The 25488-nt window shown below is 40.7% G+C and overlaps 1 protein-coding gene across 2 annotated transcripts in view; it reads right to left on the bottom strand.

The window, feature by feature from the left end:
- Positions 1–25488, bottom strand: part of SERPINF1 (serpin family F member 1) — a 210083-nt gene that overhangs the window by 63276 nt on the left and 121319 nt on the right. For both annotated transcript variants that reach the window (XM_044054367.1, XM_044054368.1), the window contains exon 4: positions 17210–17359. In XM_044054367.1, coding sequence (XP_043910302.1) covers positions 17210–17359 — 150 coding nt within the window. The remainder of the gene's footprint in view (positions 1–17209; positions 17360–25488) is intronic.

Here is a 25488-nt window from a genome sequence, read left to right as displayed (position 1 = left end):
CAGACTGTATTCTCATTGGTTGGTACAGCAGAGATCTGTAGTGAGCTGTGCTGTCATGCTTTCCACACCATATCCTGAAGCTCAGGCAAACACTAGAGTCATACCTGCTCTGCCAGACTGTATTCTCATTGGTTGGTACAGCAGAGATCTGTAGTGAGATGTGCTATCATGCTTCACTGGAGGACTGATAGATGGGGATTGATAACAAGCAAAGCTTTCAATACAGTATCCCACCAAATACTGCTCAACAAACTGGCAACTTACAACCTAAGTGTAACACCCTTTACTTGGTTCCACAGCTATCTTTCCAACAGGCAGCAGTCCCTAGATGGGATAACAAACTGTGCCCCCTATACATCTCTGTGGGAGTACCCCAAGGCTGTATCGTCAGACCCCTGCTCTGTATCATATTTCCCAATGAACTTAGTTCCTCCACCCAATTAGCCACTATCGTTCAATACACCGATGACTCCTCTCTAATCTGCTCTGCTCTCTCACTCCAAGAACTACAAGTAAAAACACAACAATCTCTCCAAGACATAGAAAAATACCTAACCAACCATCAGCTCATTCTCAACCTCATTAAAACTAAGCTTATGCTCTTCTGCAACAGTAGAGATAAAAGTAACCAAAACTCTCTCTCCATCTGCTCCTTCAATGGTACAAGAATTGAACCAATCAGTCAGACTAAACTCCTTGGGGTAACAATAGATGAATGCCTAAAATTCAACACACATATAGCAATCACAATTTAAAAAGTGCACAGTAAACTTGGCTCACTCTACAGAGCCAAACTTTTCTTAACTAACTATGCCAGACTTGCTACAGCCAGATCCCACCTGCTTTCCACCCTCCTTTATTGCTCACAAATCTTCACCAACCTGTTTAAGACTTTCTTAAACAACCTTGAGAGCTGCTGTAACAAAATAGCCAAGTTTGCCATTAACCCGCCCCACAAATCCCACCACTGTACTGCACTCTGCTAACTCAACTGGCTTGAACTTTCTGACCTTATAACTCTGAACCAATTCACCAACGCACATAATATCATCCACAAACCTGATCACTGCCCTGCTCACCATTGCACATAATATCATCCACATACCTGATCACTGCCCAGCTCACCATTGCACATAATATCATCCACATACCTGATCACTGCCCTGCTCACCATTGCACATAATATCATCCACAAACGTGATCACTGCCCTGCTCACCACTGCACATATCATCCACATACCTGATCACTGCCGTGCTCACCACTGCACATAATATCATCCACAAACCTGATCACTGCCCTGCTCACCATTGCACATAATATCATCCACATACCTGATCACTGCCCTGCTCACCATTGCACATAATATCATCCACATACCTGATCACTGCCCTGATCACCATTGCACATAATATCATCCACATACCTGATCACTGCCCTGCTCCCTCCAACTTAGTAGAACCTAATACCAATCCCAGGTCCCTCAGATCATCAGGCAAACTACTTCTAAAAGTAAAAAAGTCCAAAAACTATTATGGTGATGGTCACTATTCAAATAAAATATCCAAATCCTGGAACCTGCTCCCCCAGCAAATACTTAATAACCCTGAGAATCTCAAATTCAGATTACTCCTAAAAGAACACCCTACTAACCACTGGCTATGCTGCTGCACTCACCCAGGATAACCCCCCAACCTGACTGACCCACATACTAACATCCCATATGTCCCATTCTTATACCTCACTGTCTACACTCACACAGGCTAACCCATCTAACCTGACTAACCCACATACCAGCATCGCATAAGTCCCATTCTTATACTTCACTGTCTATGCTCCTGCACTCACCCAGGCTAACCCCTCTAACCTGACTGACCCAATACTAACATAGCGTAAGTCCCATTCTTATACCTCACTGTCTATGCTCCTGCACTCACCCAGGCTAACCCCTCTAACCTAAATGACCTACATACTAGTATCTCATAAGTCCAATTCTTATAATTCACTGTCTACATTCCTGCACTCACCCAGGCTAGCCCCTCTAACCTGAGTGACCCTCATACTAACATCGCTAAGTCCCATTCTTATACTTCACTAGCTATGCTCCTGTACGCACCTAGGCTAACCCCTGTAACCTGACTGACCCACATATTAACATCGCGTAAGTCCTATTCTTATACTTCACCGCTGTTGCGCTACCTCTCATGTGATATCTTACTTTATGTTATATTCCTACCTGCACTTCCTAAATAAAAAAAAAAAAGAGTATTATTATCTTGTAATTATATTTTCCATGCTCATTGAAAATGTTTTTTCCACTATCATGTATGTAACTTGCTTATCTTTTTATATTTTCTATGCACATTGAAAATGTATTTTCCACTGTCATGTATGTTACTTGCTTATCTTTTGACCATCACTATGTTACTGTTTAATACTTGTCTTGGAGCTTTTCTCAACAGGTTTCCTCCGAAAACGGATCCCTGGTGCAGTCGGACGTTACCCGGTAAGCAAATGTAAATAAATAAATAATAAATAAAAAAATGCTGTTAGTGATGGACTGAGATGATCACTTGTAGAATGCGTTCCCACTAGTGGAGTGTGGGCATTATTACTGTGTCTTACTGTCACTGCAAAACTGATGAATTGTGGCAATTGGTAGTCAGCCAGTCTCCCACTGACTGGTTGATTCCAGTGGCCTGTACTGAGTTGCTACCATTGGTGAATTGTGGAGACTGGTTAGTGTGGCATGTTCCTATTGGAGGAATGTGACAGTGGGGAGATTGATAATGAACCATATATACTCTGAAGGAGTCTAGTGATTAGTAGTGTGACATACTCAGTGTCAGATTTCAGTATGCAATGCAACTAGTTATCCTACAGTTCTATAGTTATTTTCTTAGTTCTGACAATTTAAGAGTCGAGGGCAAAATGGTCTCTTCACAGAAGAAGAAGACAGCATTCATTATGGGGCTGTCCTTTAAACAGTGACCATCCCTCATTCCCAAGTTAGAATGCAAAACCACTGGGTTCTTTATCCCCCATTTACTACTAGACTTTCTTAATTATCCGACTCGTATCACTGAACCTGAGTCAAAAGCATTTTTACTGCTGATTTAACAAGCCATCTACAAAGAGTCATATTATTATTTTGATCAGTTTAATATTGCTGTGTACAGCCCCATCACTTAGCCTGTGTGGACTAGAAAATGCCATGGAATACAGCGGCAATGTTCAATGACATAACTTACTCCCAAGAGCAAATTATTTGTCACATTATCTCAATCATAATAGAATGATTTTCAGATTTGTATACCAAAAAAACAAGATTATATTGTTTAATAAATGCTTGCAGTGTAGTAGTACTTAACCTTGTTTGAACATTGCATGTTTGTGATTAAAGCTAATTCATTTTTTATCATAAGTGTTTTGTTTAAAATACATTTGAAGATTATTTAACTTTGCAGTCTGTGTGCATGTTTAGTGCAATTTCTGTTGTCTATCTACATGCTAATGGAAATGCTACATTAAATGCACCCGATGTTACAACTAAATTCTTCACTTTTTCAGTGCGACAATATTTTGTGCAAGCATTCAGAGACTGAGAGAGTGGCACATGTAATGTGTCACTGTTTTTTTTCCCAGTCTGCAATTGCACAGTAACATCTTTTCACTCAGAGCTGATGGTATTGGATGTTCTTCGTGTTTCACTGTTGCAGTCATTACATTTGGGTAATCTGCTGGCAGGTTACCCTCAGTCAGCCTGAATAACAAAGTCTTGGGTCCTGCGTCGGTTGCTTTCTCCTCTTCCATGAGGTCAGGTCGTCAGGGGTATAAAACATGCAGCCGATGCCATTTTATTAAGTCTTTCTTGCTGTGCGGTGCCTGAAGCAGAAGCAGTTCGCAAGTGTCGGTCGGTTGACTCCTGAAATTTTCGCATTCGAGTTTCAGAACTGAAGTCTTCAAACTAAAACTAAGTACCCCGTTGGGGAAACTTTTTCTTGCTCCTTTACCGATGTCAGTTGTTGTGACTTTCGGCTTTATCCCGGTTAGGGGTCACCACAGCAGAACTCTGGTCCGCTAATGATTGGCAGTTGATTTTTATGTACCGAGTTGCCAGCCCTGATGCACAACCTTCAGTGAAGGTACACCCATTCACACATGTCTCCATGCACAAGACGCTCTAACTGAGAGTCGAACCGAACAGCGTCTTACTGTGAGGCGACAACGCTACCGCAGCACCACCACAAAAAGTTAATAATTGCATTACTTGTGGGAAGCAAATACCTCATAAGGATTTTCATTTGTACTGTATTCCTTGCCTAGGCTCAGATCACAGCGTGCCTTGCTGTCGGTTTTGTGCTAGATTTAACCATTGCACTATTAAGCGTCAGTATATTTTTGCTTCTAAATACTTTGGTTCAAGATTTAATTATCCTGAAATGTCATCGGTTAGCAATCCGACTACCAGAGTTCACAAAAAACGCAATGAAAAAGACAGTCAAGGTCCAAAACCGACGACAAAGCTTCTTCTAAGCCAGTCGCCAGTTCACCAGTACTCAGGCGCTTTCACAGCCCCTGATACTCGCTACTTTTGAGTCGCAGGCCTCTACCGGGACCCATTCGGAGTCCGGTATGCCGCGAGATTCTCAGAGTATTGAACCCACGGATGTCTCTCCCTTGGATGGTTCCGGAGCTGCTGAGCAGGCACCAGCTTCTGAGAGTGTTTTCAGGCCTCAACATTTTTATATTAAACCGACACCAGCCTCAAAAACAAAGTTAAAAACATCTTCTATGTCTAAAAAAACGATGCATGAACCATGTGCTCAGGCCCCTATGCCTAAAAAACAGATGATCAAAATGGCTGAGGATTTAATTACCTTGATCAGGGGCTCCCAATTCCCCCTGCTAAGAGGCCTAGGCAAGGCACTGATTATGAATCTTCAGATCAGGTTTCCATTTCTTCTGATTCCTCTTCTGATCAGGAATTTTCTATTCCACCCTATGAGGATTCTGATGCAGAGGAATCCATCCCATCTGCATCTCCTCCTGAGGATTACTCTTTTGGAGAGACTTTGCATACTTTAAGGGAACATTTTCACTGGGAGAGTCAGGACTTCTCTGAATCAAAAAAGAGGCTTAGGGATTTCCTTCTTCTTCCTCAGCATAGGCCTTTGGCAATACCTCCTGTATTAGACATTGTTGATGATGTGTTTTCGGAATCAAGCATGGCTCCTGATTCCCTGCCTCTGGCTCCTAGTAAGCCAGACAGATATTACAGGGTTCCTGACTCCCACAAATTTCTATTCAAAAATCCTGCTGCTGATCCTGAGACTATTTCTCAGGGTTCCAAGGGTGTAAAGGCCTCTACAGCCAAAAATCCTACCCCCTCTGACAGAGATTCCAGGGCACTGGATAGATGGGGAAAGAAGGTTTATACGTCTGCAACCTTGGCAATCAGGGCCTTAAACTGCCAGTTTTATATGCTTAAATATCAGCAGCATGTTATGGGCTTACTGAAACAGAAAATGATGTTGATTTCTGATTGTGTGGAAAATAAAGAGTTACAGGAATTATTGCATTCAGCAGAACAGATTGGAAAGCATACTTTGCAATGTGGTTTTGATTCCTTGGAGGCCTCTTGTAGGGCCGCCGTTACTGGATCTGTGATTAGAAGGCATGCCTGGCTCAAGGAGCAAAATCTGCCTGATCGTGTTAAAGCTAAATTGTTGGATGCCCCTTTGCAGCATGATACTCTGGTAATAAGGCAGAAGAGGTTTTAAAGAAAATGGAAGACAAAGCTAAATCTATACAAACTGTAAAAGATTTCTTGCAAGTGCAGCCACCCAGGTTCAGTAGACACTGACCTACTAAAAATTGGTCCTTTCCTGTGTCCAACAGAGCCACTCAAGGCAAATCCAGGTGCTCAAAAGGCTCCAAATACCAATCACAGGGTTCTTACAGGTCAAAGCAATGGGGTGCCTCCACCTCCAAAACTGGAGGAAACAAAGCACAACCCTACAGTAAGCAGTCTCAATAATGACTTTCCTCTACCATCACCAAGCACTTACCTTTTGGCAGCCCCCTTGGCGGAAAAACTAGCACTTCATGCTCAAAATTGGCAGTTAATTACCCAAGACAAGTGGGTATTAAACATAGTATCCCAGGGGTACAGATTTAATTTCCATACTTTGCCAATTCCAAACGGATGGCCAGATCTGCCACAAAACCAGTGGGCAGAGGCCCAGAAACAAGTCATGTCCCTCATGGATATGGGGGCTATTCAACCGGTACCAGAAAAGGAAAAAGGACAAGGTTTTTATTCAAGACTTTTCCTGGTACCCAGAAAAGACAATTCATGGTGTCCAATACTAGACAAATTGATTTTGAACACGTTCCTGGACATTCCAAAATTCAAAATGCTGACTTTACAACAGCTACCGCCTATGCTAGGCAGGCATGTTTGGTTAGTAACTCTAGACTTAAAGGAGGCATACCATAAGGGAATCATGCAGAAGATACCTCCGCTTCAAAGCAGGTTTTTTGCATTACCAATTCTGTGCACTGCCCTTTGGCTTATCTACTGTGCCCAGGGTCTTTACAAAGTGCCTGGCACCAGTAATTCCATTCTGCAGACAAAGAATCATTCAAATTTGTCCTTAGCTGGACGACTGTCTCATTCAAGCAGAGGACAAGGACACTCTTCTTCAACATCTGGCATTTGTAAAAAGGCTTCTAGCATGCTTAGGGTACACCATAAATGAAAATAAATCACAACTGGTACCCTCTCAAATAATTACATTCCTGGGTGCAAGCTTGAATACAACTGCCCAGATGGCTTACCTAACGCCAGACAAACAAAGGCAACTGACAACATACTTCAAACAAATGGCAACAAAAACCCAGTTATCTGCAAGACAAATTCTGCAGGCTTTGGGGTTCATGGCATCCTGTATTCTACTAATTCCATATGCGAGACTGCATATGAGGAAACTTCAGTGGTACCTAAAAAGTTTATGGAGTCAACATTGTCACAGTCTGGAAACAATGATTCCTCACATTCCCTGCCTACAACAGGAGTTTCTTTGGTGGGCAGAGACATATCACCAAAACAAGGGACTGTCATTCACTCTACCCCCTGTCACCCAAACCCTAACTACAGATGCATCAGACTATGCTTGGGGGGCCCAGCTGGTGGGGAGATGCATTCAGGACAAACGGAGCCCAAACCAAATACATCTGCATATCAACCAGAAAGAGATTCTGGCTGTTCAGAATGCTCTGACAGCCTTCAAGGACTTACTTCATCCAGGATAACTACTGATAAAGACAGACAACACCACAGTTATGTGGTACATAAACAAGCAGGGGCGTACACATTCCTACCCCCTTTGCAGACTAGCCATGGCCTTGTGGAACACAGCCTTGACTTACCAAATACATCTTCAAGCACAGTTCCTGCCAGGAAAACAAAATACTCTGGCAGACGACCTAAGCAGATATGTTATGGACCCATACGAATGGAAACTGAATCCACAAATCTTCAGCATGTTAACACAGAAATGGGGGAGCCCAGACATAGATCTATTTGCCTCTCCCCAAAATTATCAGTTGGACAAATTCTGCACAAGAACTCATCACAAAAAAGCATGGCAAGTGGATGCCCTATCCTTCCGCTGGAAAAACCTATCAGTGTATGCCTTTCCCCCTCTGCCTCAACTCTCCAAGGTCTTACTAAAAGTCAGACAGGAAAAAAACAAAAATGATCCTAGTTGCTCCAGACTGGCCTCGCCAGCACTGGTACCCACTTCTAAGGAATATGTCTCAACTTCCTCAATGGTACTTGCCTGAAATACCTCATCTACTGTCTCAGCAGAACAATCAACTTCTGCACACCTAGCTCCAAACTCTGAATCTTACAGCATGGCTGATCAGTTAATTATTCAAACAACACCTGTCAGTAAATCTGTGATGGATGTCATTTTGGAAGCCAGAAGGCCTAGTACTAGAAAATCTTATGCTGATAAAAGGAAGAGATTCTGTGCTTGGAACCAAGCACAAGGAACAGATACAGCAAAGCCCAATATTCCTCAGATTTTACAATATTTGACTGAGATGCTTGACAAGGGCCTATCTTTTTCTTCAATAAAAATCCATGCCTCTGCCATCTCGGCTCATTGCAATACAGAGCCTCCCCTCTTTTCTCATCCTCTGCTTAAACAGTATCTTAGTGGGGCCAAAAATGTAAGGCCTCCCAGAAGATCACAAAGTCTGACATGGGACCTCAGTTTTGTGCTGGAAAAACTCACCCTGCCTTCTTTTGAACCAGCAGCTACTGCGGATATAAAATTTCTATCCTGGAAAACAGCTTTTCTCTTGGCAGTCACTTCAGCGAGAAGGGTTTCAGAACTACAGGCTCTCATGGCAGTGGAACCTTTTATTATATTTTACCTGGACAGGGTGTCTCTCAGGACCAATCCTTCTTTTATGCCTAAGGTGGTATCCAGTGTGGCTCTTAACCAGACCATTCATCTGCCAACATTTTACCCAAATCCACAGAACAAGGGGGAGCGGATTCTGCATTCATTGGATGTACACAGACAACTAAGATTCTACTTAAACAGGACCAAATCTGTAAGAAAGTTTGAGCAACTACTGGTAGCATTTGCTGCAGGGTCAGAGGGGAAGGCTATATCAAAGCAGACTATTTCTAAGTAGAAAAGCCACTGCATTCATTTCTGTTACTTGCACCATGGTAAACCTGTGCCCAAGGGAATCAGATCACATTCCACCCGGGCTGCCTCTACTTCAGCAGCTTTTCCCAGAGGGGTTCCAACCAAAGACATTCTGGAAGCTGCTACTTGGAGCTCTGTTCATACCTTCACAAAGCATTATCATTTGCCTCTCTTCTCCAATTCCAGGGCAGGCTTTGCCACTGCAGTTCTGCAGGGCCTTATAACCACTCCTAATGCTGTTTAGTTCCATCCTCCCATCCATAGCTTTGGGATTCTACCCAAATGTAATGACTGCAACAGTGAAACATGAAGAACGTAGTATAGTTGTGTACACTTACCATAAATGTAGATGTTCGAGTGTATTCACTGTTGCAGTCCGGGTTACCTACCCGCCATCCCCCTTTCTATACCTTTTCTTTCCTTCACTATACACTAAAGCCTTTGTGGTGTATTTGCTTTTAGATGAAGGTAAAGTTTATGTTGCTAAAAGTGCATTTATATATATTTCTGTTTATTTATATATATATATATATATATATATATATATATATATATATATATATATATATATATAGATATATATATTTTTTTGCTCCCCATTTGGGGGACACCTGACATCTGGGGCAAGAAAAACTGAATAAAATGGCATCGGCTGCATGTTTTATACCCCTGACGACCTGACGTCCTGGAAGAGGAGACAGCAACCGAAGCAAGACTCAAGACTTTGTTATTCAGGCCAACTGAGGGCAACGTGCCAGCAGATTACCCAAATGTAATGACTGCAACAGTGAATACACCGAACATCTACATTTATGGTAAGTGTACACAACTGTACTTTCTAGAATGAGTGAAGCATATCAGCATACCAGTTCTTGCTGATGGTTTGCCTTCTAGAACAGGTATGATGTACCAGAACAGAGTGTATAATAGTATCACTGTTTACAATGATAATGATCCAGGTTCCAGAATAACTGAGGTAAATCATAGCACCAGTCTGAAGCCACACGGGAGCAGTACTACCTACAGTGCTGCTTACCCAGGTTCTAGAAGACGTGTGACACAGTAAAGTACTAGTATGCAGTAACACTGCTGTCTCTGTTACTGAGGTTCTGGGTTATAAGAATGAATAGGAAGGGAGTTCTGCACATAAAATAAAACACAGTAGCAATAATACCCTCAATGTTGATGGTCTGGATTCTGGAATATGTGTAGCATGTGATAGCCAAGGGTAATGGGTGCACAGTAATACAGTTGGCCACATTACTGATGATCTGAATTTAAGACAGAGTGTAGTATGCCAGAGTATAAGACTGGAATTACTGGAGGATGTACATATACAGAACTGATATCTTCCCATAGAGTTTGGATAAATGGATAAACTGTGGTTCTTCATGTAACCTTGACATCCTCAGCAGGCTGCTAGTCTAGTACCAGCACGTGACTATGTACTTAAGCAATGATACTATTGAGTTTATATCAGCATGAGAGGAAGCTGAAGTAGAATCCTATAAAGACAATCTGGCAAACATGGGTTACATCTGCAGTCACCTTCAGCAGAATGACATAAGTTAATTAAATATCCTCAGGTCTTCAGAAGAAATATATACTGCCATAAACACTACACGCAGTCCTTTAGAAATATAACAGAAACAACCATTGTATACTCATAACTGTTGTCTCTGTGGCACAGATAAATATAGCTCTTACTGTAACTCATATTTTGCACAGAGTTCAGTTAACAAATCAAAGACTGGAAGAAAACAGTGAGGAGGTGGAGCTTCCTCATCCCTCCCAGGAGGAAGGGCTGGGGATACCCCAGTGGAGAATGAGATGGATAGAAATGTCTGTCTATGGGGGGGAGGTCACTATGAGTATGGTGTCACTCATGGTATTTGGTGACCATTTCTAATACCACCTCATTGAATGCCCAACACCTTGAGACCTTGCAGGTATGCATAGGAGAATGTTAAGACTTCAATGGAAAATCCTCTGATGGCTGCCTGGATGATGGCCATGCCACAGCTGTGCTCTGCCCCCCAAAAAGGGAAATTATTAGATGATAGCACCCCCAGTGGTGGCTTGATGATTGGAAGACATAGAGGAAAAAATGCTGTTCATGTTAAAAATGAACTGCTATCATCTTAAAAATATTAAGTATGTAATGAATTTGCTGCTTCTGTTTTGCACTTCATATATTTTCACACATTTTCCCTTAATTATCTGTAAACATGCTGGGTCTTCAGATTCTCACACCACAGTGGTTACTGTTGCTAAATGGAAACTTGGCAATTTGTATTGTCTCTTATCTAAGAATATTATTTAATAGCCTTCTTTAATAATAATAATAATAATAATATAATTCCATTTCTTTGCTACAGCTAGCTTTTTCTAAGTAGAAGAACCTTGTAAATCCCCACATGATGTCTTATTGGCTCTGGTGGTTCTCTTTAGCTTTAAGCATACACACTTGGAAATTTGTATCAACTATTTGAAGCATTAATGCTTATTTCGCAATTTGAGCAGGACTGTGCATGATAATCATGGAATAAATTTGCGTATATCCACCCAATCATAAAGTCTAGTCTTAATGGTAACCAAGGTATACTTTGCTTGACTTGTACTGGTACCTCAAATACCAGGTTAAAGGAACTAAACTTTCATCCACAGATAAATAAGACATAGTGTAATAGATTTATAGCTTAATATATCCCTCACATCTAGAACAAACTTCTGCTACATGCCAAGCAGAGTAGCATCCTTGCCACCTTCAAAGTAAGCCTGAAATGCCCAGACAGTCTGTCTTGTCTTGCTCTACTTGAGGCTGGAGAGAACTTTTGAATAGGGGTTTTGGCTATGTCTGTAATGGCCTGCAGACTGATTGCCTAGTATTTATCTATGAAAATATTTGTTGGTATAGATTTAGGTCCCAGCATTTGTACAGCCACTGTTTTGTGAAGAAGTTGGTAGTCAAATAAGACAGGACCTTCATGATTCAAAAAGTGAGACATATGTCACCTTGGAGCAGCTGGTAGTCTACTGAATATAAGGAGAGATGGGCTAATCTATTTAGATACTTGAAGGATTTAAGGAACTAAATATTCTTATTTAGAAATCTTTGAGTCCTTTTGAGTAGAATGCTATGCTTGAATTTGTACTTATCAAGGGGGGGGGGTGTATTTGATAATGAATCTGACAATTGCCAAATCTCTAAGTAATTAAAATCTACCAAGACTTTTTTTTTAATAAAAATAACCATTTTATTGTTTTCAGTACAGTATGTTTGATAAAGTATATTTTGAGGAATCACACGTTGTTATGTATACCTACTGCAATGCAGCAGTGTACGGCTGAGCATTTTTGAATGGCTAAAGTCAGTTTCTGGGGCAAGTGAACTGTCCCTAAAATTAGGGTTACACATTTCTGGTATTTTTATATTAATTATGTTGGTGTCTTGCACACGTCTTTTGGTACCATCATGTCTTTATTTTACCTTGTTCTCTGAGTAAACCACTGGACACCAGTGTTATTTCCAAGGGAAACATGGGAGCGTGTATGGTTGGGTGACTTGCTCTGATGTCATACAGTTTACACTTAGAAATCAAGGGAATCAAGCCCAGGGCTGTAGGAGGAGAGTTGCTAGCAGTTCATAGTCCTATAATTGGACACACTAATAAGCTTCCAAAAACTGAGCAAGCAGTAGGGTTCATCTGAATAATATCCCAACTGGTATAAAATCTTTGTTGCAGCAATGATACAGTGTGAATAGCTTTCTTCCAGCAGGTGTTGTCTGCATAGTTGTGAAAATGTCATTCATGAAGACAAATGGTTCAGCCATCATTAGAGTGCAGGCAGTTTCCTCCTAGTCATTAATAATAGCATTTGGGAAAGAGGACATGAGTAATGCGATGAGCAAATAGCAAAGACTAATAAAGACATTTAAGTTTTTTATCAACTGATGTTTTTCTGTAAAAGCATTTATTTGTTTAACTGCTTATGTGAACTGATCCTATAGCAACCCTTTTTAGCCACAACATAGGCCATAAGGACAATGGTCAATACAATATACTGTATATATTGACAGTTTACTGTAGTCAAACATCCTATACTGGGAGAAGATCCAAAGTAATTAGAAAAGCCATACACAAACAAAAGGAAGAGCATATTAACTCCACACAGTGACAGGAATTCAGGCTTGAACCCCAGACTCTGCATCATGAAGCAGAAATCTTAACTGTTGAGCCACCAATATTAATAACTACTGTCTGTTGTTAGTCAGAAATCTGTGTGGAAGTTTACTGTTTTTAACTGAGCATGTGTCAGCTGGAAGAACCACATTTTGTTGAATCTTAGTATATTGAATTCAGATGGCTGAAACCTAATTTAGTTGACTGTTCATTTTGTTGTAATTTGGTTTAGTCAGCTGTACCATAATTACAGATATTCTATAACAGACATGCAAAAATATGTTAATGTATCTAAATAATTTTAGCCCCCTGTATTTCCACACCCCTGCTTACTGTGTGTACTAACTCCAAGATCTGAAAATATTTATATAAAATGAACATTATAGTTTCAAAATTGAAATGTGCACATACCTCCAAGCCAAGGTAGTGCAACTTTGGAGTTAGTATGTATAGACTCTGTTGCGTCGATGACACCTCACATTCAAGTGGGCAGTGAGACATTGTCTTAAAGTGCTAAGACTTTTTAAATGTTTTTTTTTTTATCATATGTATGATGTTTCTATCAATTATACTTTGACAAAATGATGTTATAACGAAATATGCAGTTGATTGATGTTTTAGCTGTTTCAGTACAGTGTCTTGAGATTCAGTCAGATGTAAATATTCCAAACAATGTTCAAGTTCTTTAAGCAGCTTATTCCCTCACAAAAATAGAATCGTGTAGTTGTTCTGATGGCAGAAGTGCACACAAAATGCTGAAACATGTTGTAAGTCAAGAACCCTATTTTTCTGTTATTAATATTTCTCATTAAAACAAGACAGAACATTTCATAAAGCAAGACTGCTTTGATTCTCGATCTCAAGATGTTTTGCAGCAATTAAATGTTGCTCAGACTGCCCAGAGAATTCCTGCTAGATGTTTACTGCAGTACTTATGTATTATCTCAACCAGATCTCACTCTCATAGGTTCATAGGTAGATACTAGGCTATCTGCCCGAAGGCATTTATAAGCCTAGCCGGAATGTGTTGGCTTTCGCCAGCCCCTTAGATTAGTTCCCTGTGCCTCTGTCCAGCAGAGCCATTGAGGTGATCCCTGGGGTAAACTTTCTGTTTCCTATTCACTCATCAAGGTTTCTCTTGAAGAGTGTTAGCAAGGAGCTCTTTCTAATGTAGATTGGAATCTTGTTCCAGAGCATGGGAAGTCTCTGGGACAGGAATCTATCCCTCCAGCATGTCCTATTTATTGTTGTGGTGAGGTTTAGATCCCTGGAGCGTGTGCCTCGAGGGGATATGGTTTTCTTTAGGTGGAGCATGTCCATCAATTCTGGGTTGGACATGGCCTTGTATGTCGGGCAGAGATCACCTCTGAGTAGGCGGTATGCAACCGAGTACAGCTGGAGTTTCTTCAGTTTAGCTGCATAGGGCATCTGCTTGAGGCCAGTGATCCTTTTTGTGAGGTACTTCTGTGGTCTTTCCCGTTGCTGCAGGTGTCTTGTAAGGTACATCCCAAATGGGGCATTGTACTCTATGATGGGTCTGATGAGTGATGCGTAGAGGGGCCCAACGACCACTTTCGATCTGGATGCAAACCCTTTTGTGATTAGGTGGGCCATATAGAAGGATTTTCTAACCACTTTGGCAATGTGATTATCAAAGGAGAGGTTACTATCTACTTGGGTCCCCAGATCCCTTTTTACGTCTTCTGTATTTATGGGGATACCACCTATGTGGTAGTTTGCGGGTACTTTGTTTTTTCCAAAGGGGATGACTATGCACTTTTTGGCATTTAGCTTGAGGCCATGGTTTTGATGTCTCTGTGAGACCCTTTTGGAGGATATCTGTGTCAGGCAGAGAGTCAATTATAGCCCCTAGTTTGCAGTAGTCTGCGAACTTGGTCAGCCATAGTCCTCCTGTGCTTGCCTGTACCTCTGAGAAGTATATGCCGAACAGGAGGGGTCCTAGGACTGAGCCCTGGGGAACGCCACTTGTAACTGGTTTAGAGTCAGACCTAGCTCCCGCAACTCTTACCATGTGGGTTCTGTCCATGAGCCAGTTGGCAACTCATCTCGTGATGTATGGATTTATGTTCAGGCTAGTGAGCTTGTCTATAAACATGAGTGGGGAATGGTGTTGAAGGCCTTTGCAAGGTCTAGGTAGGCTGTGTGGACCACCTTTCCCTCATCTATAGCCTTGGTAACTGTCTCAAAGAAGTCCACCAGGTTTATGAGGCATGATCTGCCCTTAACAAAACTTAACTGGGTAGGGTTCAGTGTTTGGAGGTTCCCAATGTCTCTGTTAATGAGATCCATGATGATGTGCTCCATAGTTTTGCAGACCAAACTAGTCAGGCTTATAGGGCGATAGTTCCCAGGGTCCATTGTGGCTCCACCTTTGTGGAGCAAAATAACCGTTGCTGTGCACCACTTTGTGGGCACATAGCCTGTGGAGAGGCTGTTTAAAAAGTGTGTTTAGGTGAGGGGTTAGATCATCTTTGAGCTCATGTAGGACGCAGCCTGGGACACCGACCGGTCCCATTGATGCTGTGTTTTTGGCTTTGGAGAGGGCTGTTTTAACCTGAGTGTCTGTGATTTCAGGGGCACTACATTCTTCTGGTATAGTTATGGGCCCTTTTGGAGGTGAGAGGGGGGGGTGATGTTTGCACTGAACCTGTCTGCTAGGATGTTGGCTAGATCGGTCGGTTCAGTGTATTTTGTGCCATTCTGCACTAACCCTGAGCAGATCTGAGAATTGCCACTTAGATTCTTGACATAGCCAAAGAATGCCTTGTGGTTATCTTTGGAGTCCATGGCAATTATTCTTTCGAAGCTAGCCTTGGATGATTTTATGAGGGAACATAGTTTCTTGCTGATACTGATCAGGGATGTCTTCCCTTCTTGGGATTTTACTCTTTTCTGTACTAGTTTCCTCCTTCTATTGTATAGCTTGTTTATGGCAGGGGTCCACCAGACTGGTTTCCTTTTCTTGGAGGAGTGAGTCTTGGTTTTGTTTGGGGTAGCATGATCAATGCATTCTTGTAGGTGCCCGTAGAGTGCATTAGTAAAGGATTTTGCAGCTTGGACAGTGTTATCCTTTAGCATGGGGGCTTTGAAACTTCCCACCTCATTCTTAAGTAACGTGAAATTTGCTTTTGCAAAGTTTTTCACGGTGGTTTCTTTGACTGGGGGTGGTGGCAGAATGTGAATATCCAGAGTGATTAGTTTATGATCAGATCTAACCAGTGAGGGGTTGACCTCTGGTGTGGAACTCCAGTCGCCCATGTTGGTGATGACCAGGTCCAATATGTACCTCATTTTGTAATTTTGAATTTTAGACAAGAAATGTACTCAACGTTTCTTATGAGGAAAATATCACACTCCTTATTACATCTTTCTACCTTTTTTGCCGATATTTTTATATCATTTTTCAGGTTTTCTAGAGGGTCAGGCAGACGTTGATGGAACCATGAGTGTTGTAACAGCCTAACGAGTTTTACTCATTCATCTACAGTGGCTGTTTCAACCAACAACTTTTTAGATCAATTAGGCACACTTTCACATTTGGGTACAGAGAAGGGCATCATAATTTCCCAAACATTTCTAGTGAAATCTGTCGTGCAAAGCATTCCTGTCAACCGTGCCCAACTGTACGTGAAGTGCGCCTTTTCTATTTTACTGTTACTGTGTCACAAGTTAAAGCTGCATTTTTTGGGCAAAGACTTGAGCACATCCGTCAACCTAGGAATGACTACTGTTTCAGGTTCAAATGTCATATCCTTCATAACATGTATGTCCATGCAAACATTTTATTGCGCCAATTAACTTGATAGCATCAGTCTTTAAAAATCTGTCTCTGATTTAAGGTATTTCTCCCGTGCTGTTTTGGCCTTCTGTGGAATTCTTTCAGAATACCGGTTGACAAAGGTCTCTGAGTCTGAACAGTATTTCCCCATGCTCAAAGTATATGACTGTGTGATCATCCATACATAAAATACGTTTCCCTAAAAACATGTACAGAAGACATAATGAAATGGATTATAGTTAAGACTCATAAATAACATTATATTGTCTGCTAAAATTTGGAATTACAAAATGAGGTACTGAGTGTGAGATCTGGTTGCGGTAATACGGAAGTACCATTTACTGCTTCATGTTTAAACAGAGTACCTCATACAGTCTAATTACAACAGAGGCACTACAGTGCTTTAAAATACTGTCAAAATTTTTATATGGGTGCTGCAATTTTCATTCAGGCAGCTAAATGACAAGCATTAGCATCCAAAGAGAAGACTTACTTTTATCCAGGAAGATCTTTGTAGCCATTTTGTAGCCTTTGCCTGTAATGCCAGCAAGGAGTTCTTTGTAGGTACTGTGTATCTCAGGATCACTGAGAACGTGATAAAACAAGGCTCGATGAAGAAGCTGCTGTGTTCTGGAACTGGCTCCTATGATGAAATAGTAAAGAACATATTAATGTTTAAAATCTGTAAATAACAACCATGTTCATAAGTTCATAGGTAAGTACTAGGCTAGCTGCCCTTGTGGGCCTTCTTAAGCCTAGCCAATTTCCTTATTGATGCTTGAATTAACCTATACTATTTGGTTAGAGATTGGCCTTACCAGTCCAATGATTCATAATTCTATTTTAATCCCAGTGAGAATAACTGGGATCACACCATAGATAATTTTAGGGGACACATTCATGGAATAAAGCATTAACAAGCTGCCTCTGTCCGTTAGTGTCCACGGTATTATTACTATTAGTAGCATATTTAACTGATTTGTCTCTAATTATAAGCAGTCAGGCTCCATTTTTGAAAAGATGATCTCAATTCACAGTGACTACTGTCTAGAAACACAGACAGCATACAGGGAGAGCAGGGAGGGACCACTTGGCTCACTTTGTCTGCCTGGTTTACTGGCTCTTGTAAAACAAATGATTCTGCATAATTTCTAGCGTCATCCCCTACATTCATTTTCTGTGGCTTCCTTATGAAGCACATTACTGTTTTGTTTTCATTACTTCTAATACATGCACCTCTTTGTGTGTATGTATACACACACACGCACACACACACACACACACACACACACACACACACACACACACACACACACACACACACTGAAATGTATGTCTGAATATACCACCCTTTATGATAAGTGCTTTGCTTGCTTGTTTGCTTGCTCACATTTCCATTGATTTGGGATCCTCCATTTTACATTATAAACTTTATAAGAGACAAAAGCACTTTTGTGTTTATTTGTTCAGGTTATTTATTTCCCTTTATTTCTCCTACCAGTCATGTGCTAGCAATGTTCCATGTTTTATTTTGCTCTACAAGTGTTGCGTTTTTTCAGTATTTTTTTTTTCATTCTAAAAATAGCAGAAATGAGGCTTAAGATAGCACTGGACACAGAGGAGCATCTTTGTTAATAATGTCCTTGAAAGAAAAGTAAACTAGTTCACACAAACCCCAAGATAAGACAGGTGCATTACCTGAAATATATTCCAGTGACGAAGTGCAGGCAGAGGGCAGAATAACTGCACTAGTAATACATAAAGCAAATCACAGGAGTTAGAGTTATATGCATATTGCAAAAAGACTAACACTGTTTAGCAGAGAACGATTAAAAATAGTGACTTCAACTTGTATGCCAAGTTACCATAAGTATTTGAGCAATGCAAATGGCATAGAATACTAACAAAGTGACAAAAATTAAAAGCTATTATAACTTTTTTTAACAGATGTTAAACACATTTTCAGCAAAGAAATTGTTAATGACTGGTCCACAATTCATCTGTCAGAGGACTTTAAGATATCTATAAAGCAAAATGGAATTAAACATTATCCTCTAGTACTTCACTACTCTGTCACAAATGGACAGGCTGAAAGATTTTTGAAAATGTTTAAAATGCCTGCAAAACTATGAGCCCTGATGGTAAGCAACTGTAATACAAGAGGGGCAATTTTGTGTTCACCTTCCATAATGGAACATATGCTTCCTCCAATGGCACATTGGCAACACTATTCTTAAACAGAAACAAGTATTTAAGAGTAAATTTATTGAAGCAAGATGCATAGATGCATGTAGAAGTGTCTTTGGCACACAACTGAAACATTTTGATAGGGATCCACTGAGAGGCTTTATTACTGGACAGATATTATAGAAAGAATAAATCACAATCAGGCCAGTTAGTTTCAGGGACATGAAACTTGAAGACATGCTGAATAAGTAGATGATCTTGGGCACTTTGCAGCCTGTTAAGTTTTGAGAAAATGCCTATTGAGCAGAATGAAAAATATATAAATGATGAGTGCCCACATTACAGTGCTTGACAGGCCAAATGAGAGCCAAGGCCATACCTGGAGATACATGTCAGATCAGACTTTCATCCAAAAGTTTGAATGGCAATTAGTAATGTGTAAGACAGATGAATACACTGTTCTGAACCTCCAGGATGACAAACAAAACATACCCTTTACATAAGATGGATAGATGATCAAAGCCAGGATATATCTATATCTATATCTATATATATATATATATATATATATATATATATATATATATATACATGTATATATATATATATATATATATATATATATATATATATATATATATATATATATATATATATATATATATGTATCTGTATGTATGTATGTATGTATTAGTCACGGGCATGGTTGCTGGTGCAGTAACATCTCCAGTGGAGGGGGCTGTCCAAGTCAATGTTCCAAACCCACGCAGGCCACAGAGATGCTACTCTGAATACCTGTGACTCCCAAGGTTGAATTTAAAATGAACAAACACTCTATAAATGCTGCAATGACATCATGGATGCCTGTGCAGGGGCAACAGCTTTAGGCACAGTTTTAAGGAGGTGTGACTGCTCAGCCTCTTCCTGAAGATATTAATCAGCAGTCAGTTATGGTTTTCCCCATGTAGAAAATGAGAAATCGGGAGTTGATGATGATGATGATGATGATGGTGAGCAGATTTGATCATAGACCATGGGCTGCTTTTTCACTTGCCTCTGCAGGAAACATTCCAAAAGCTACAGAAGAAGGGCACAGCCTTCCCATATGTGAATTAAACTTTTCATCTCTTCCCCTACACTGTGTCAGAAATTGCAAGAATTACCCTGAGAATGATCTTTTTATAGAAAACAGACAAGGATACAAACATTTAAGGAAGGAGGCAGTTTCAAAAGATGTAAAAATCTTGTAATGGCAAAAGGAACAAAGATGGACAACAGAGAAGTATGCAAGGATGGAGATCCCCTTCAGTCAGTGGAGGTTCCTGCTAATTATCATTTCCCCCCTTAACTCTCATTCTCCTTCCTCACTGCACCAGAATCTCCTTTTTTTCTTGAGATCTCTCCTAACTTCAGAGCAGTGAGATTAGGTATTGTAGTTAGAGGACTCATCAAGGATTTTGACAGTTCTTCCCCCTTCATGGACAGTCCTGCCATCTCCAGAAATCAGCTTTAATTGTTCAAAATATTCTGCTCCAGCTACTAGTTTGCAGAACAATAGAGAAGTTTCACCATACAGAGCAGGAAAAGAGTTACTACTCAGTACATTTTCTGGTACAAAAGAAGGAAAATTTGAGGTAGATCATTCTAGACCTATCAAGTCTGAGCAAGTCTGGGTGTTCAAAATATTTAGGATGTTTTGCTTCAGTCCCTATTGCCAGTCCTCATAAAATAAGCCCTTGTAATTATCTAGGATATGAATTATACCTATTTGTATATAGCCATTCACAGAGTACACTGAAAGTTCCTTGGGTATGCATTGGTGACTTCTCAGTTTCAGTTCAAGTCCTTACTCTTTGACCTTTCCACTGTACCTAGGGTCTTTGCCAAAGGCTTGACACTAGTGTTTGCCCACCCATTTCTCATGGATATTCACATCTACCATTACTTCCTTGATTATCTGATTCAAGACAGTTACCTGGGGGAGCTTCAAGAGGCACTGTTTTATGTACAACTGATTTCAACACATAGGTATCTCCCTGAAACTTCAGAAATGCAGACTCTTTCTCTCTTCATAGGTTCATAGGTATATACTAGGCTAATGACCACCAGTGCCTTTATAAGGCTAGCCATGCAACCCAACCCAACTGTGTCCCTATGTACTATGGGCATTTATCAGGAGGGGGTATATTACTAAGGAAGTTGCTGAAGGTTATGTGGGGGTGGATATGTGGGCCTAATTACTGTCTGCCTCTGTCTGTCAGAGACATGGGGGTTAGACCCAGGGTGTATTTCTGGTTACCTATCCATTGGTCAAGGATACGCTTAAATAGGGTTACTTCACAAGGATAAGGAGCCTGATCCAGAGCATGGGGATCCTCTGAGACACATATGCATTTCAACAACATACCCTAGTTATGTTACAAGTAAAACTCTTGGATCTAATGGTTCTGATGCTGTTCATTTTGTAGATGTGCAAAAGGTCCATCAGAGATAGATCCAAAGATGCCCTGTATGCCAGGCATAGATTGCATTCCAATAACCTGTAGGAAACCTAATATAGAGATAGAGCTTTAAGGCAATCCATATAGGCAATGTGTTTATACCCTGTACTCTTCTGGTAAGGAGTCTTTGTGGTCATTCCACCTGTTGCATATGTCTGGTTAGGTCCTTGCCAAAGGGGTTATTAACTCAATGATGGTTCTGATAAAGGCTAAATAAAGTGGCACTATGACTTCCTTGGATCTGGATGCCATGCCCTAACTTATAAGTTGGACAACACAGAATGACTTTCTTACTACCTTGGCCACAGATTACTGTCTACATATGTTCTCAGATCCCTGTCTACAGGATCAGATACATAGATCAGGGGATACATATAAGCAAAGTAAACAAAGGCACTGGAATGCAACTTTAAGCAGGCAAATGATAAGCAGAATACAAGACTCTAGTAACAAACGTCGAATATAAACAGCTGTAAAAGCACCGAAGCACAAGTCCTGGAGCTGAATTCACAATACTGCCACTGTTGCAATCTCACCACAGTCTAAGGCACCAGACTAAGCAGAACTTTACCAGTAATTTTGTTTATGGAAAAAATGCTGTAATATATGACCAAATGAGGCTCAAATCTGGCAGGAGTTCATAGTTCTGCCACAACTGTTAATGAAACTACAAGATTAAGGCCTCAGACAGAGAACAAAATACAAACTCCTAGCTTTTACAAGTAAATTGCAACTTAAAATATTTAAGCAGAATTTAAATAAAAGCTTTTTTCTTCTGTTTTCATAAAAATATTGTTTTTCACACTTCAAGGCTTTCAACACTTTTCAGAGTCTTGAACAAAATAAATAGAATAAAAGTTATAACAAGAACTTCCCAGAAGTAATCTTGGACATATCAATGTGCGATGCCTCCATTCCTCTAGGGATTATTTCTTAATGTGAGATAGTTTTTCTTAAGCATCTTACATAAGCAAGCCCTGATAGCAGGAATTTTCCTCAGGGTGCTATGGTACATCTCAGCTTCTATTTTAATGGTCCCCTTGCTAGACTGCATACATAAAGGATCCAGTTGTACCTCAAAACTTTCTGAGACCGCAGTGGTGCAGCAGTTAGCATTGCTGCCTCACAGCAAGAGGTTCTCTGGTTTGATCCTTGGCTGGGGTACCTTCTGTGTGGCATCTGCATGTCCTCCCTGTGGTCATGTGAGTTTCCTCCGGGTGCTCCGGTTTCCTCCCACATCCCAAAGACATGCTGTAGGTGGATTGGACACTCTAAATTAGACCTAGGCATGAGTGCGTGTGTGTGTGTATGTGTGCCTTCTGTGGAAGGTTGGGGGCTGGGCTGGCAACTCAACACCGTAAAACTGCACTGCCAATCATGAGTGGACAGGTGATCTGCTGTGGTGACCCCTAACTGGGAAAAGCCAAAAGAAGAAGAAGAATGCAGAGAATCTTTGAAGAATATTCTGTGATCCTAGCTGTCAAGACAATTCTCAGGTGGTGAGCAACCCATGTCACTAACAATCCAGTGCTGCTTTAAGTAGTATCAGATTTTACTCAGGAGCTAATAACAGTCTGTTTGCACCTAGTACATATGGCCATTTTAGATCAGTTCAAAATTTAGATCACTTGGTCCAAAAACCTGAAGAGTAGGCACATTAACAAAGTAGAGATGATGACAATACCACAGGCTCTTAAGGCCTTCAATTCAATCAACAGTACTCAGTAACAAACAATGCCACAGTGGTGTGGTACATTAACAAGCAAAGGGAGACCAATTTCTACCCCTTTTGTAGACTAGTCATTAAAGTATGAGGCACAGCCATCAGCTTAAATATTGACCTACTTGTGATGCATATTCCAAACCAGTGGGATGTTCTGACAGGTCATCCAAATAAGAACATATGGAAATAGTATAAATGGAAGTTGAACAAGGGAGTGCTCTTAAAGATCTTAAGAAAATGGGGCATCCCAGAAGTGAACCTATTTCTGTGGCAAACACCAGCTGTTAGCCTTCTGTATCCTGCCCATATACACAGGCCTCGGTGGTTACTGCTCTTCCCATCACATGGAGCAAGGGTTTTCTCTATTTTCCCCTATAAGTTTCATCTCTAAATTGCACAGCAAGGCAAAAAAAAAAAAAAAAAAAAAAAAAAAAAAAAACCTAATTTCATCCCCATATGCTTCTCAATGGACACAACAGATATGAATCTTGCACCTTATACCCTTGTACAAGCAGTAATGTATTTCTTTCCCTCTTCCCTGTAATATGTTTACACAGAAATAAGGGACCTTGACCCACCCCAATTTCTGTTCCCACAGATTCATAGCTTAGAAGATTTTAGACTGGTACCATGTGGAAATTTGTTATTTTCAGAGGTAGAATATATTCTACAGGAAGTCCAAAATTAGAAAATCCTATGCAGGGGAGTAGAAAAGGCTTCCCTGTTGGTACTGTAATAAAAATCTAGACCCCAGAAGCACGGGTTCTTCGGTATCACTCAGACCTATTTGAGCAGGGGCTGGTCTTCACATTTGACAAGGTCCCTCTATCAACTATTTCTGCATATCTACCAGTAAATACTTTACCTCCATCCATCTGCAGTGGAACTGTTCTTCAAAGGCACCCTTCATCTCGGGCCACCTAGTAGACCCCTTTCCCTTCCACAGTATTTGAACTTTGCAATAGAAAATCTCATCTTTATTTCTTCTGAGCTAGCCATCTCAGCTAATCTTAAGTTCCTGCACTAGAAGACATTTTTCTTGGAAGCCATGTCAGAAAAAAAGATTTCAGAGCATTAGCCCATAGTTTGCAGAACACTGGGCACATTTTTTGTCTAAAAAAAAAAATCCCTCCTTCACACTCAAGATGACTTCAGACTGAACCTTCAACCAGTCTAACATGCTATCAGTGTCCCACCAACCCCATTGCACAGGACAGAGAGGAAATGATTAGTCACACCATGGCTACCAACAGACAATTTAGATTCTACACTACTAAGGACCAAGGACTTCAGGCACCCACTGACTTTCTCCTTCTTTGCATAAAAGAAGAGCAGGCCAGTTTTCAAACAAATCCTTTCTACATGTCTGTGTAACTGCATTTTTTTTCACTGTAGCCACCCCCCTCCCACATGGCAAGACTCTATCTGGAAAAGTTAGAGTTTACTGTATTAAAGCAATTACCTTTGCAACTTATTTCAAAGCCTCGTCTGCCCAGCATATTTGTACAGCTGCTGTATGGACCTTCTTCCACACCTTTTCCAGTCATTACAAGATAGATCTGTTTAGAGGCAGAGAAGGTTTGACTGCAACTGTGCTGAACAGTATGATGCGGTTTGCTCCCTAGATTCAGTCAGAACACCATATATGTTTGTTCCTATTGCCTTGCATTTGCCCATTCGACACAATGTACTGCACGAATGACTCTTACGATGAACGTAGTATAGCTGAGAGAAGGTACTCACCGTACTCTCACATGTTCGAACATTAGCTCATTCCTACAGTATCTGTCATCCCATTACTTCTTATCTTTCCTTTCTAAGTGGCTTTCTTTAGAGATGTACAAGGCTGGCTGTTTGTGTGTGGACCAGTTTTTTTGGCTATCCTTCTTTGAAAACAAGTGACCTCATTTTGTATTATAATATATAGAAGCTTTTTCTTCCATCCTGAGTTGTTCCCACTGGATTATAATTATTATCATCATCGTCATCATTGTTTTTTTTGGCATTCTTTATGGTGTTGTGGTGAAGGCATGGGAATATAATTTTCAGTTCATCTAAATTAACATTTATAAAGTACAGTTTCTCATGTGTTGCGTTCTCTAAATCAGGGGACATATCCCTTCCAGGTAGAGTGTGTATGTGTTTGGGAGGGGGTCCTGAGACACATTATTTTATTAGTTAGTGACCATCCAGCTCCAAGAAGGAACAGATGTGGTGGTTTACTCTCCAATTTACAGCTGAGTTTCAGCTGATGTCCTTAGCTTGGGGAGTAAGCCAGCACCTGGAGGGGCAAAATCTGTTCAGAAGGCATTTGTGGTCAAAATGCAGAATATGTTGCATCACTGGTCCTGTACTGGAACA

The sequence above is a fragment of the Protopterus annectens genome, chromosome 13.part0 (assembly GCF_019279795.1).
Source record: "Protopterus annectens isolate FY-2018-M chromosome 13.part0, PAN1.0, whole genome shotgun sequence".
In the NCBI taxonomy this organism is placed as follows: domain Eukaryota; kingdom Metazoa; phylum Chordata; order Ceratodontiformes; family Protopteridae; genus Protopterus; species Protopterus annectens.
This window is presented reverse-complemented; position numbering and strand designations above follow the sequence as displayed.